The sequence below is a fragment of the Neophocaena asiaeorientalis genome, unplaced genomic scaffold (genome assembly GCF_003031525.2).
Source record: "Neophocaena asiaeorientalis asiaeorientalis breed wild unplaced genomic scaffold, Neophocaena_asiaeorientalis_V1.1 scaffold124, whole genome shotgun sequence".
In the NCBI taxonomy this organism is placed as follows: domain Eukaryota; kingdom Metazoa; phylum Chordata; class Mammalia; order Artiodactyla; family Phocoenidae; genus Neophocaena; species Neophocaena asiaeorientalis.
The window spans coordinates 8,160,266-8,175,912 of NW_020174135.1; the positions used below are offsets into that span (position 1 = coordinate 8,160,266).

Genomic DNA, 15,647 nt, shown 5'->3' on the forward strand with positions numbered 1-15,647 from the left:
GCCTCTCCCGTTGCGGAGCACAGGCTCTGGACACGCAGGCTCAGGACGCGCAGGCTCAGCGGCCATGGCTCACGGGCCCAGCCGCTCTGCAGCATGTGGGATCTTCCCCGACAGGGGCACGAACCCGTGTCACCTGAATCGGCAGGCGGACTCTCAACCACTGCGCCACCAGGGAAGCCCCTAAAAGCCCTATCATTTTATCTAGTAGAAGGGTCACATATGTATTAATATATACTTTTGCATGGGTGTCAAAATATAGACCCAATTTACACTGTAAAATGCTATGTTGATTTTATTTTTTCTCGTCTATAAAGCTTTCTTAAGCAAGTTAAAGTAGACATTTTCCAATTTGATACTCCAAAATATCATCTTTGAATAGAATTAAACATTTTAAAATATACATATCGTTTTGTAAACCAACTGAAAACCATGACTTTTTTCAAAAACAGCTGCTTTGGAAATGTTAAATTGATGTTATCAAGTCTGCACTGCCTGTTAGTGGCAAGAGATTGTAAATGCATGATTTTAATTAAATTGAAGACCAGTTCTATCTTAAATATTAGTTTTCTCAATCAAATTTAAAACTCGTTATAAGACAAACACACCTACACTGTAAGCATAACACGGTTTTTGTGTTGTGAGATATCGTTCCTGTAGAACATTAATTTACTGTCAGTGTTCACACCCAGAGACCACGTTCAGTTAGGTACCTGTGAATATAAATATGATGAATCCATCACAAATGCATGTGTGTGTTCACGCATACACTACATACATGCCCACAGTGTAAGCTGGAAACAAAAACACTCTGACAATATAACATGAACTTATAAAGCAGAAATAAACTTTATCTAGCTTATTAGCTTTGTTTAAATTACCCCTCATTGAAAAATATTTCCAAACTAACCTTCTGTGGTTCTCACTGAAATTACCTTCTGTTAATAAATGATTTTTAGGCAGGAGATATTTGTTTAAGGGTATTAGGAAACTCTCTCCCTCTTTTCATTTACTGACTTTGTTTCTTGTATGTTTTCAATGTAGATGTCATTTTTCAATTCTAGCTATGGAATGGAGAGAATATAAGGTGAAAGGAGAGGGGAAGCAGCTCCCTTTGAGCAATACTCAACAGTTTCCTAAAGCTGAGGAACAGCTTCTTATTTTTTGGCCTGTGCTGTGGGCCATGCAGGATCTTAGTTCCCCGACCAGGGATCAAACCTGTGTCCCTGCAGTGTAAGCACGGAGTCTTAACCACTGGACTGCCAGGGAAGTTCCCCCCACCCCTTTTCTTGGAAAACATTCTTTTATTTTTATTTTATTTATTTTTTTTTTTGGCTGTGCCACACGGCATGCAGGATCTTAGTTCCCCGACCAGGGATCAAACCTGGGTCCCTGCAGTGTAAGCACGGAGTCTTAACTACTGGACTGTCAGGGAAGTTCCCCCCTCCCCTTTTCTTGGAAAACATTCTTTTATTTTTTTTTTTGGCTGTGCCACACGGCATGCAGGATCTTAGTTCTTCAACCAGGGATCCAACCCGTGTCTCCTGCAATGGAAGCATAGAGTCTTAACCACTGGACCACCAGGGAAGTCCCTCCCTCTTTTCAAATCTCAGTGGTCCGCAGGGTTGACATCGTCGACTAGTTCTGAACATCTGCATGATGATTACTAAGCTCTATGAACATCAGGATGTCTGCATGTGACCCATAAATAAGGCAAGTGCTGGCAACTAAGGTTCTTGAATATTCCCTCATGGGATTTCTGCAAACTTGAGTCAATGACTACACTTTATCACTTGCTGGAAACAAAGCTGAAACAACATTCGTATGGAATTTCATAGACAAAGAGGAATACTGCTTCCCACTTTTTAAACAACTGATGGAGGAGTGCTTTAGACTAAGGCATGATTACATAACTGATTTCGATATGCAGCTTCTTTCGACAGCTGTCAACACAGGTACAGTTTGTATGTGTGTATATATATATGTATGTATATAGCACACAGACGAACTAAATGCTAACTCATTGGAGAGCATTTAGCTTGTCATTATTTTTGCTCAGTATTTTTCTTTGATTTGCTTTGCTCATTATTCTATCCCACATACTTACCTAGCATAGTGCTTTAGTACACAAAATACACACAATTAATATTATTTAAATAATGAATATTAATAAATCATGGAAAGTGTTCATGACAGCATTTTATTGATGAAAGTGCAAAGGAAATGTATAAAGGCTAATGGCTGATTCTGAGTAACTATAATGCCAATGTGAAAAGAACCTAAATACACTTAAGATAAGTTAATATTTTCAGAATGCTTTATAAAAGAGTAAGATAAAGTTGTTTATTATAGATGTTATGATATGATGGCATCTTAGGCTGTCCATCCCCTCACATGTGCCTGGAATGGATAGTTAATTGTGTCATGTGGTTGATCATTAAAAATATGTGTTATTTAGAAAAAGATTTCCTATGGCTTGAGTTTGACTGAGTCCACTATTAATATGTGAGTTCAAATATTCCTTTTATAGAGGGAATTCAATCTTTTAACCTCCTTTCCTCTTGTCTACTCAGTCTTCTGCCCACCAGGTTACACATCGGAACAGAGAAAACAGTCAGTTGCTTCCTTTCCATCACGCGTCTCCCTACCTCTTTCAGACTTTTTGCCTTTGATTCTTTCAGTTCTTCATACTTCCATTTCCACACAGACAAAGCTGACTCCAGCCGTTCTATTTCTTTTTCCAAAGATAAGCGCATTCTAAATAGAGAATTAAAAGCAAAATAGACTTACAATTTTAAAATAATTTTAGGAATGCATTCAATTTTAGATTTTCTATTTTCCTAATTTTTTATATTTGTATATGATCATTGTCATGACAGAAAACTTTTTTCAGCTTATTAAAAATATTGAATAAAAGTTGGTTTACAGTAGTTTAAACACATGTAATTCGGCTTTGCCAGTATTAAAATAATTGACTTTCTGCCTGCTGTCTCCTGAATTATTCATTCATTTCTTTCAATGCTTCTTATTCATATTGTTTCCTTACATGGGAGGATATATATATGTTTCTAATTTTAACATGGTTTTTATCCAACTTCATATCGTGCCTGTATATGAATGAAGAATTCTTTGATATGACAGAGAATACCAAGGAGCCCACATAACCATTTAAGAAATCAGTCATTTATTGGAGATATAAAAATACTTTTTAAATATCTGCAATTCTGTTTTAATAAAGCAGTTTCACTGGGATCTCTATTTAAATTATTTAAAATAATTGAAATTAATTTCTCTATTTGTAGAATAAGTGACAGAACTTGGATGAAAATCTTTAATCCTTTAATATCTCATCACTGATTTATTTTTTCCATGCCCACACATCTATTAGAGTGAGTCGCTGAAAATAATTGTTTATTTCTGGTGGTAACTAGCATATATCCACCTTTGCAAATGGTCAGTCCTCATCTCTGTGGTAGATTATTGTTAAAAATACTCATTCTCTTTCCTCTCCTTCCATGGACAGAGTTGCTTTCCCCATCCCTGGATTCTAGGCTTTGACAATGGGATATTATCTGATGTGACAGATCACAGAAATCTGAAAAGAATTTGTGTGATTAGTCTTCTTTTATCCCTCAGCCGTCACTGTGAAAAGAGTCTCCCCCTACCCCTCCGCCGGAACTGCTGTCCCCAAATAAACATATGAAGCAGATCTGAGCTCAACCTTACCAAGGAGACAAGCCCAGCAGGTCCAGTGGAGGTCAGCTGACCTTGCATCCAGCCAGGCAAAATACTTTGTTGTCTTAAGCTACTGAATTATTATTATTATTTTATGCAGCAAAAGATAGCTGATACAGGAAATGATACTTAAAAGGGGATGCTGCAATAACAAAAATGAAAAATATGTAGACCTAATTTAGGGGTCATATGGTGGACAGGGGCTGGAAAGAAAACATAACAAGCCAGAAAAATAGTGATACATGTTATTTAGTGGTGAAACACAAGATGAAATTGTCACTTGCTGTGCCTTGGACATAGAAAATGTGCCTGACATTACCAATGGGATGCTATTAGGCACGATGTGCCCAAAGACTTAAAAAGTGTTTATGTAACTGGGCTTACTCACTTACATTTTGGCCATGACTATGAGAAATACATACCTGTGCAGGCCCACTGCTCCCAGGGGAAGATAAAAGCCATGAATCACAGCTGAGTTTTCCCTGCAGAGCCCTGTCCAGATTAACCAACCTCCAGTGGCTCACAGACTCCAACTAAATAACTTCTGATTGTTACATGCCTCTAAGATTCTGTAGTTGTTAGTTACAGTCTTACTGTATTTATAATTAGCTAATACACACACAGATCTATTTCAGTGATAACGCTGCTAGAAAGATCTTGGGACATATTCACAGAGCTAGAAGATGCGTCCAGAATCAAAATTGAATGCCATTTCCTTATTTATAAGAAATATGAATCTTCTAGGTAGCAATAGTATGCAAAGAATTCGAAATAGAATTAGGCCATAAATATATTAGTTTAATCCAATCGTTGCATAAGCAGCCCATTAAGGGGCTACATAATAATATTTGCATGAATCAAGCCATAAAGTTGAAAGAGGATAATAAAAGAATTTGTTACAGCTTAACTTCACCTCAAAAGACTTAAGTTGCAAAAGACACCAGCACTATTTATAGGACTCTAATTTGGAATCCCTTATTAACACAGTAAGTATATTACAATGAACAAAGAAAAAGGCTGAATAGGTTCTTCAGAACACTCCTACGGATGTCCACAGGTCCAGATTAACAACCGCAGCCAAAAATTCTGATAGATAAGTAAATTTAGCCAGCTGATGACACCCCAATTGCTTACCATGATACAACTTTTGCTCTTAGTGACTGTGTTTGAGATTTTAAGAATAGGATTAAATATAGAAATTGGGAACAAATTGCCAAATAGTAACATTTTGTGTTAAATATAGAAAAAATACATAAAAGCCATTGTATACTAAAATATGTCATGTATTTGGCATTCAGGTTTTAAAGTTTTAGATGATAAGGTATTTTTGAATATTTAAAAGAAATTGAGTATTGACTTTAACCTGTAAATTTAAGTTGAAAAATATAATAAAATTGTATTGTTTGTGACTTCATTGAAATACTTAAGAATCACCATATTTATAATTTTAATTTATTAGAATTACATGAGTAGAACATGACAATGTTTTCATCAGTGAAAGGACTATCTTAAATTAATAAAATAATTTTATTAAAGGATATTGATCAAATACATTTGTGTAATGAAGCATACATTGAGAACATTTTCTCAAAATTAATTTTGAGAATTATTTATAAATAGATTAATTTAAAAATTATACTTGAAAATTTGAGAAAAGTCTACATTTTTAAATTTACAAATTCAAAATTATACATGTTGAGACATCAGTGCCAGCTTTTAACATTACACTCTAATAAATCAAATGATAATGTTAGCAAAAAAGCTCATATTAACATAAAAATGATTTATAATTACTGTAGAATAAATGTTGATCCTCGAAATTGTCATCAGAATTACTGTGGCAACTATGCCCTCAGGGGTTTTATAAGAAGTTCAAAAAGAACATTGCAAATTATATTAAACTTTTAGTTACATATAAGTATAGATATAGTCTAAAGATATAATTATATGTAGATTACATCTAGACTAAGTATTCAAGGCCAGTTCATGAAATGAAAATAATTTTGAAAAGCATATTAACATGAATAGTTAACCATTTGTATTCTTTATTTAAGGCAGATTAGTCACATTTAAAATATAGCATTATTTCTCTCTTTAAGTATGCATCTTAAATAAAATAACTGATATTTATTAGTTTAGTGAAAGAAAATTATGTATTTCATTCTGTAAAATGGTACAATTTAGAGAAGTGAGAGAACAGGCAATTCATAAAAATTTATTTAATAGCAATGTGATGCTTGGGTGTTTTTCAGCATAGCTTTATAAAAAAAAATTGTGACTATTTGTTTCAAGCATTAGGACGTAAGGACTATGCACACTTAAATTTATGCAGCAGAGGGCACTCTTTAAATCCTTAATTTTCTGGCCTATTCAATTTATTCTCCATTTTAGAGAGATTTTCAAAATTGATTAATTATACTTACATTTATAATCGAAATTTAAACTATCATATTGTTTGAACTACAAGAAGGCAAAAAAAAAACCACCTAATTTACTCTAAAGGATATTGCATATTTTATGCACAGATTCTTTAAAAAAAATTACTAAGACAAAGCTCAGAAAAAATATAGTATTTTAATATGATGATATAAACTTTTAAAAATCAGATTGCTAAAATGTATAATATTTGCAGGATCTAAAAAGTAGTGTATGAACCAAAATGATTTTTATGAAAAGATATGATTATATTTCTATGCAATCTTTTGATACTTTGTTAATCATCCCATAATGATCCCATAATAAATGGGCATAAATTTTAAACATCTAGACAGGAAGATTAATCAAAATTTTTTTCAGAGATAAAAATTCCTAAACATTACTTTCTGGTAATAAATATTAATCATTTTTGAACTGTGTGAAATTTCATTGTAAAATATCTAGTCAGTATTTTCTTAGAGGTCTATTAATGTCAAATTTTTTTGCCAGACAAAAATAATTAATTTGTAATAACATCTAGATATCCATTTTTTCATTAGTCTAAAATTTAGAGTTAGTATTAAATGATGAATAACAAAAGTTTTACAAGTATACTTTTAATAAGCAACCTATTTATCATTTCATGATTTCACTATTTATAACTACATATTTCAACTGTAACATGTTTCAATATTTTTCATTTTCATCACCTTTCAGCATTTTCAGCAAATAGCCAAAGCCATATATAGTTAATTTAATTAGAAAAGAGATGACTTTAAAGAATACTGTTAATCTCAGAGACACCCAGGAGAACCAGAGGCCAAGGCTTGGACAAGGCTATGCAGCCAGGAACAAGACCCGTCTCATGTCACAGAACCGGCCCAATGAAGACCCCACTGCCTGTTGCCTGTACACTCTCCTGATATCAATTATGTGTCCAACAAATAAATATACTCAAAATAGCTAATTTAAATAGAAGACATTAATAGCACAAAGACTCTCTGGGAGAGCCAGTGAAGCAAATTGGGAACCGGCAGTCAGAAATACCAAAGATAAAGCCATAGAAATCCTCCCATCAGCACTTTCTTGGGGCCACCATTTAGGTACAGACATCACAGCATGACCTCAACATCCTCTCAACTCGAGTCTTGGGATGATGTCACCAGAGACTTGAGGCTGCCGCTGCCTCTGAAAACAAGATGTAGCTACCGCCACTGCCTTCTCCCCTCACCAGGATGGATGCTGGTGCCCTCATCTCCTCGGAGGGTTAATTTATGCTAAAACAACTAGGTGGCTACATTTGAATAGCTGTTCCTATGTCAACCGTCTGCACCCTAACTGCAACGGAGACTGAGGTAGAGAATTACTAGTGCTTACTAGTCTACACAGAGAGATAGACTCTCTCATTAGGTACAGGACTGCCCAAACACAAACATACTTTAGAGTAAAAAAGAAATTGTAAAAATACACAAAAATTAACTTGAAATGGATTAAAGACCTTAATTTAAGACCTGAAATGTAAAACACCTGGAAGAAAACATAAGGGGAAAGCTCCTGAATATTAGTAATGGCAGAGATTATTTTGATTCTACCTCAAAAGCACAGGTACCAGAAACGCAAAAATAAATAAGTGGGACTATAGCAAACTAGAAAGCTTCTGCACAGCAAAAGAAACAATTAACAAGATGAAAAGATAACCTATGGAATGGAGGAATTATTTGCACACCATACTGGGGTTAATATCCAAAATATATAAAAGGAACTCATACAACTCAGTAGCAAAAAAAAAAAAAAAAAAAAGATGAATGTACGGCATGATGACTATAGTGAACAACATGGTACCGTATACTTGACATTTGCTAAGAGAGTGGATCATAAGCGTTCTTACCACACACAAAAATAATAACTATGTGAAGTGATGGGTGTGTTAATTAGCTTGATTACGGTAATCATTTCCAAGTATGTATATGCATCAAAACATCATGTTGTATACCTTAAATATATACAAATTTTATTTGTCAGTTATAAGCTTACTGCATAGCCCATTAGTAACAGTGAATAAATAAGTAAAGTAGATCTGACTTTCTATTCTTTAACAATATTACATTAAATAATATTAACCAGACTTGCATGCAATTTTTTCATTGTCTTGAGGAATATTCACAACCAGATATATAGATTTCTTTCTCATGCTAATCATCGGAGCATTTTCAGTTGGCTGTACTATCTCACCAAGATTTAAAATCTCATTTTATTGAGAAAAAAAACATAACATTTAATGAAGCAAAGAAAAATAATTGAAGCATACTGCTCTTCTTATATAGAAAACAAATTAAGAAAATAAAATTGAAAGGGCGATTAAAGCTCACATTGACAGAAAGCTAACATTTTGTAAGGGATGCAGGTGCCATCTGCAGTTTAACTTTAGAACTAATTCTAAAGGCTAAAACAGCACATCAAAATATTTTACCTCATCATCTCTCTTACTTAAGACGTAATATTGCCAAAGTTCCTCTTCCTAAATGCTTAGGTACACCTAGCTCTGTAGGAGGATCAGTCTTCCTGCCCTCATCTCAAATTTCCTACCTGGGAAGGTCGGTTTAAGAGATCAGAAATATACAAATTCTCAGTACATGAGCAGCTTCCAGATACTGGGTAATCATTCATCAAACTGAACAGTATGAATAATACAAATAATAGATAAACTTTAGTGTTTTAGATGAGGGGGTTCTAGTCAGTCAATGGCGGAAATGATTCCCTGAGTTCTCTAGGTTGATTCCTGTGCTCTAGTCAAGAGAAGTTTCCCACTAGCTGGGAACATAGAAAAAATTACATTCACATCTTCTCAACTCCAGCCACCCACTCACTGAGATTCCAGGAGGAAGGATTTAAAAGATCAGACAGATTTATAGTAAAAGCATATACTGTATCCTTGGGAAACATTCTCTTGTGATAGAAAAAAAAGCTTTGCCATGGCCTCACGTGGATTGCAGGCTAATGTTAATTCATGGACGTATCATACCCGTGGGACTGCTTCTTAAAGAGGAGAGTGAGAAAGCAAAATGGAATCAAAGGTCCCGTTTCCCCCTTATTCTTCAGCCTGTCTTTTGTTTATATGCTGAATTTGCTGAGAACTGGGGGACTGACTTAATACTACGGGGATTGTTCATTTATTCCAAGGAAGTCAGATATATATGTACATGTACATGTGTACAAGTGAGAGTGTAAAGACACACATGTGTATCATTAAACCTGGTACTTTGGGGAGTTTCCATGCAGGAAACAGCATTTTCACTTTGCTCCTATTATGTTATGTAGGTGAAGTAGCATTGGAGAGAAGTCTATAACCACTAAAAAGTTAAATCCTTCAAGGAATGAAGCCCAGAGCTTAGAACTTGACTGAGACCTGGAGTTCCAGAGAAAATTAATTGTTAATATGGGTGCAGGCGTTCAATTTTATTCTCTTTTCTACTAAGGTTGATTGCCTCTGTTAGGAATTTACAATTGATGGTAGAATAATAAATATTTATTCTCTACACAGATATGTGTATTATCACAATCTGTGCATGTGGTGAGGTAAGGCAAAGAATCTGAAAAAGGGAATTAGTGGTAGGAATAAATTTCAGAGGACTTGTGGCTGACAGAAAAGGATCGGCAGATAAAGAGCTTATAGTACTGGTGAAAGGTTTGTGTGCATATTTATCACTGTTTCAATCCATGTAAACCAGGGAAATTAAAACCATTATATAATATATAATATATAATTATATTCATACTTAGTGATAATATACATCACTCCCAGTTTTTTTCTTTATTCTACCCATTCAGAGTCTTATAACTAAAGAGATGGAAAAATAATTATTTTCAGATTTGGGGAACACATTTTAAAGTACATCAAATATTCCACTTATTAGTGTCTAGGGTGATCATGAGGGAACAACAAAAAAAAAACCCATGTTGAGTAATTCATATTAGTGGCCACTTTCCCAGACATTGTGTTTGATCCTCATAAGAATCCAGTGAAGAGGGAAGAAGTGATGCTATGTGACTTTTAAAGCCAGGTCATTAAAATACCATTTATTTCTCTCTGTGCTTGACAGATGTTCACTTTCAACCAAGCCATTATGCCGTGTGCTAGCCAAGTGGCCACACAGATAGGCTATATACAGATGTTCCAACTGAGATCCCAGATGAGAAAAAAGATCAGCTGCCAGATATGGGAGTAAGTGAGATTTCAGATAATTCTACACTGCCCCCCACACCTAAAGTCACCCTCGGCCTTGGAGCCATCCCAGCTGAGGTCACATGTAGCAACAGATGAGCTGTCCATATAAATCCATGCTCAAGATTCATGAACAGAATACGTGGTGATTGTTGTCTCAATAATAATCATCATTTGCGAACTTGTTATAAAACAATAGATCATTGGAACACAGGTATCACTGTCCATATTTTTACAAAGTTGACAATAGCACACCCTTTACTAACCCAATATCGTATAGCTAGTGTATGTCAGAAGCAAGGTGAATGTCCAGGTGATTTAATCAAGTCTAGTTCTCCTTCCTCTCTACTATAAATGGTCAATGAATAAAGCATCTTTTTCTGTAATCAGTACCTCACAAAACTGTGAGTTTTCCCTTATGAATATTAACATATCTATTCATTTTTATTGACTCACTGAAATCTATGAATGCTGTAAAAGTTAGATAATACACAGGTTATTTTAATCATAAACATGAATAATTCAAATATAATGAGGGTGATCTACCAGAGAAGATGAGAACAAGGTTATGATTAAAAAAATGATAAAAATGAACCTGTTATAACTTATTTTTCAAAATTCAAAAAATGAATATAAAATTCAAACTCATTTTTCAAATATTAGTACTTAATGACTAGTCATAGGTAAAATACATTAGCAGATGGCTAGTTTAAGAGACTTAACAATTTTAAGAAGTTTGAAAAACAGACTTGGTTAAGGAAGACAATAATTAGTACTTACTCTCTTTCTTTCCATAAGATTTTTTGGAACTCATCCAAATTCACCTGCAAAGCTGAAATTTCAGGAACTCCATTCTCCAGAGGCAGATTTATTGCCTGCAGTCTTAATCCAGGTCTCACTGTACGGTTTTCAGAACCACCATTCTTGAATAAATCAGGACAATCGAGATTGAGTTTCACCTCTTCATTTAATTTTAATGGGTCAATAATCAAACCTTCTTCCTGAAAGAAAAAAAAATACAAAACAATTATTATTGTTGAATTTTAAAATCCAATGTAGAAAAATCATGAAGAAAACATTTTTGAAAGGAAATAAAATGTTACGATTCAGCATCAAATTCATATTTTCATTTATTTATCATTCTCTAATAGTGTTATATGGACAAACTTTAACTTATATATTTTTAGGTTTTTTTTTCCTTTCAATGTTCTACCATATTCTAATAAAATAAATTTCCCTGCGGTCTCTTAAAATTTTCCATTTACAGTGGAATATGTTATATCTAACATACACTCCATACATCATGAAAAGCTTAACATTTTAGATGGAATTATAGAAAAGCAAGATATTAATTGATTTTATGTTTTTAGAGATGGAACTAAATAGAAAGGGGTAATAATATAAAGGGTAAATAATACAAACTATTTAAAGAGATAACATGAATTCCTAAAGTTTCCCAAAGTATGTTCCATGAGTTGTTAATAATATTTGTCAGATTTAAAAATATATATGGGGGGTGGTTCATCAACAGATAAGTGTATGCACGGCTAGATTAAAGTTTACAAACTTTTGTTACGTGCAGAATGCTCAGAAATTTCAAGATTCCAAATATACCAAGAAATTCCAAAAGTGGGTAGTGTGAAGTATTCCCTAAAGGTATTTCCCTATGGTACCCATTTTACAGGAATTAATTGTGAGGCCAGAGTCCAAAACCTTGGGAAATGTTTTAAACTACTGCATGGATAATTTAAGAGTCACTTATTAGGGTAAATGGAGAGAAATCTCTCTAAATATCTTCTTTTAACATAAAAAAATGCTGGGGTTTTTCTTTTGCTAAAAATACTAGTAATATCAGTAATATGGACTGAATCGTGTCTTCCCTAAAACCCATATGTTGAAGTCTGCACCCCCCAACCCCCAGTACCTCAGAATGTGACTATATTTGGAGACAGGGTCTTTAAAAAGGCAATTAAGTTAAAATGAGGGTCATCAGGGTGGGCCTAGTGATGGTATCCTTATAAGAAGAGGAGATGCAAACTCATACTTATATAGGATGGATAAACAACAAGGTCCTACTGTACAGCACAGGGAACTATATTCAATATCCTGTAATAGAAAATAATATGAAAAACAATATATTTATATGTATAACTGAATCACTTTGCAATACAGTAGAAATTAACACAACATTGTAAATCAACTATATCTCAATAAAATAAATTTTAAAAAAAAAGAAGAAGAGGAAATTTGGACACAGACACACACAGAGAAAAGGTGATGTGAAGACACAGGGAGAAGACCGCCATCTATAAGCCAAGGAGGAAGGCCTCAGCAGAAACCAGCCCTGCTGACACCTAGATCTCAGACTTGTAGCCTCCAGAATGGTGAGAAAATAAATTTCTGTCACTAAAGCCGCTCAGTCTGGGGTACTTAGTTCTGGCAGCCTAAACAAACAAATACAGTCACCACTGGTTTTGCTATTTTCTCTTCCCTCCCCATTACTATATACAGCATTCAAATATGCACATAACCTCTAGATTCCTCTGGATTTTTTTCTGACCTTCCTATTTATGTTCTCCTTGGTAGGATATTCTCTCTTTCCCAAGCACTCTCTGATGGACTCACACGTTTTGGAACCAATTTGAAAGGGGTCTCTCTGTGCATAGGACACTTCTATGAAACTAGGAAGCTTCCGGTCCTGGGTGACTCTAGCTTCCAAGGCCTCTTTTTGATGTGATAAACTTTGCTTTTTTTTCAAGGCACTCAATTCCTTCATGGTCATCTCTAATTTTATTCTGAGTTGTCTTCCTTCCTCCCTGGCGCTGTTCCTTTCAGCTCGAACTTTACTCCACTTTTCTCTCCAGTTGGCCGTGCAGTCTGACCACCATCGCATGGTCTTCTCCATCTGAGCAGCTCTGGCCTTGACCTCCTCCAGTTCCCGCAGGCGAAGTTCTTCACAAATGCCCCAGTCGTTGATGTTGCAGGAATGAGCATGGGAGTTGTGAGCGGCATGAGATTGCAGCGCATGAAGGGGCAAACAGGAGCTACAGGTGTCCATGCGGGATGAGGCAGGTGCCCCCAGGTCACACGGTGGTTTAACTGATGACTGCTGCATCTGGAAGATTTGTGTTTCTTCAATTAACCGATGAATGGAATCTAAATTCATATTTATCTTTTCAGGCCTAAAAAAAGACAGAGAACATAATTGCATTTGAATTTCCTCTGCAATTATAAGAGCAAGACTGACATTTAAAACAGAAAGTGATAAAAACAATGCATCTTCTCAACATTGTATATTTTTCGTCCCACTGTAAAAATAGAGAGGATTTTATGTGTTTGTAATTATCCTCAAAGAAACAGAAATCATTCACATTTAATTTTGCCAAACGAATACAAATAAATATATAAAGATGCAACTGGGGATAGCACAGGACATGATTTTAACAAATCCAATTCTTTTCACGTAATATTTATTGTAACACATATTGTCCATTAACTGCTCAATTGTCCCCTTTTCCCCTGCTAACTAAAGCACAATTTGTTCAGGTGGAAGGCAGAGCTGTTGATCTCTGGAAGGATAAGCCCCTATTCCAATCCCAGGGGCTAAATCCTGAGCAGTCTAAATCTTCCATGATAACCCCCATTTAATTCACCATTCACTGGTTTTAAAGCAGCATATGACCTGGTTCTGGCTGATGAGATGTGAGGGGAAGTCTGCTAGAAAAGTTTCCCATCTAGAAAAATGTGAAAACATCAAAATGAGAAACCCTTTTTCCTCTGCTTTCTTCCTGCTTGAACAAAGACATGATTCTGGAAGAAGGTAAGTGTTAACAGCCACCCTGTAACATTAAAAATGGTGCAACAGATGGATGAAAAGAGCTTGATGTAACAATGGAGCTGCAGCATGAAACAAAGAATCCATACCTCTGGTTTCCTTGCTATGTGAGAATGATTAGTTATATTTATTTAAGCTATGATTGTTGAGTTTTCTGTTACTTGGAGTCAAAATGACATCTAACTGATACATGAATTAATTTCCTACTATGGTTAATATTATGATAAATTCAAAAAATAAAATATGAATAAGACATGGTCTTTATCCTTAAAGATTTTATAGTCCAGTAGATGAGACAAGCACATAAAATTTAAAATACATAATATGCCTATAAAAATACATTTATTTAATCAAATTTTTTTAGCATTGTATTATGTGTCAAATCAATGTTAGCTTCCTAGGATATGTACATGGTACTCTGGGGAGAACTGCTAAAGAAGTGATGAGCTGTTTCCTAGAAATTAAGAGGCTTCACAGACAACACTGAACAAAGTCTCAGTAATTTCAAAGCTTTAAAAAGGAATTAAAAACAGCTTTCCATATAAGTAGCAAAGACAAATTAATTGGTAAATGCAAACCTTTGTTATCAGTGTGTACACCCATTACTTTATTCAATATGGCAACATAACCACATTGAGGATTTAGCAAGTGGAACATTTTCTTTAAAATAAATGCTCAAATCATGCAGGTTAATCTGAAATTAATAAAGTTCTGGGCTTCCCTGGTGGCGCAGTGGTTGAGAGTCCACCTTCCGATGCAGGGGACACGGGTTCGTGCCCTGGTCCGGGAGGATCCCACATGCCGCGGAGCGGCTGGGCCCGTGAGCCATGGCCGCTGAGCCTATGCGTTCGGAGCCTGTGCTCCGCAATGGGAGAGGCCACAACAGTGAGAGGCCCACGTACCGCAAAAAAATAATAATAATAAAATAAAATAAAATTAATAAAGTTCTGTGGTTGTATAAGATTTTCTGGTGTAAATAAGCTTAGATAACATTTTGTATTCATGACATTAACTACTCCCTTTTTTTCATTTCCTCTTATATAGTTACAGATCATAAACTGTCTTTTTATGAACGATCTATTTAATCAACTGAAGGGGTTTCATGATACCAATTAAGTTACAAAATAAACTTCTATTCACTGAAAACAAGGCTATATAATATTAAATGCATATCACTTGCAGTTGTAGAAAAAAACACATTTTAAAAAGTGTTCTGTAGAGATGGCAAACCAATTCACTCCTTATTATAACACTTATTATAATAATATAGATTTGTGGTTGTAATTATTTTTGTTAGCATTAGTATATGCCCGATCATATTTGAATTAGTGCTGACTTGGAGCAACTGTTCTTTTCATTTACCGTAACTCAGAGAGCAATGATATAACTGACCAAACTTCTTGGACCATTAGTAAACCAAGACCAATATGAAAAAAAAAAAAG

The 15,647-nt window shown here is 34.8% G+C and overlaps 1 protein-coding gene across 1 annotated transcript in view; it reads right to left on the reverse strand.

The window, feature by feature from the left end:
• Window positions 1-13,535, reverse strand: part of CCDC102B (coiled-coil domain containing 102B) — a 173,856-nt gene extending 160,321 nt beyond the window's left edge. The window contains exons 1-3 of the mRNA XM_024754945.1: window positions 12,930-13,535; window positions 11,150-11,370; window positions 2,646-2,754 (exon numbers count right to left, since the gene is read on the reverse strand). Of these exons, the coding sequence (XP_024610713.1) occupies window positions 2,646-2,754; window positions 11,150-11,370; window positions 12,930-13,535 (936 nt within the window). The remainder of the gene's footprint in view (window positions 1-2,645; window positions 2,755-11,149; window positions 11,371-12,929) is intronic.
• Between the last annotated feature and the right edge of the window lie 2,112 nt (window positions 13,536-15,647).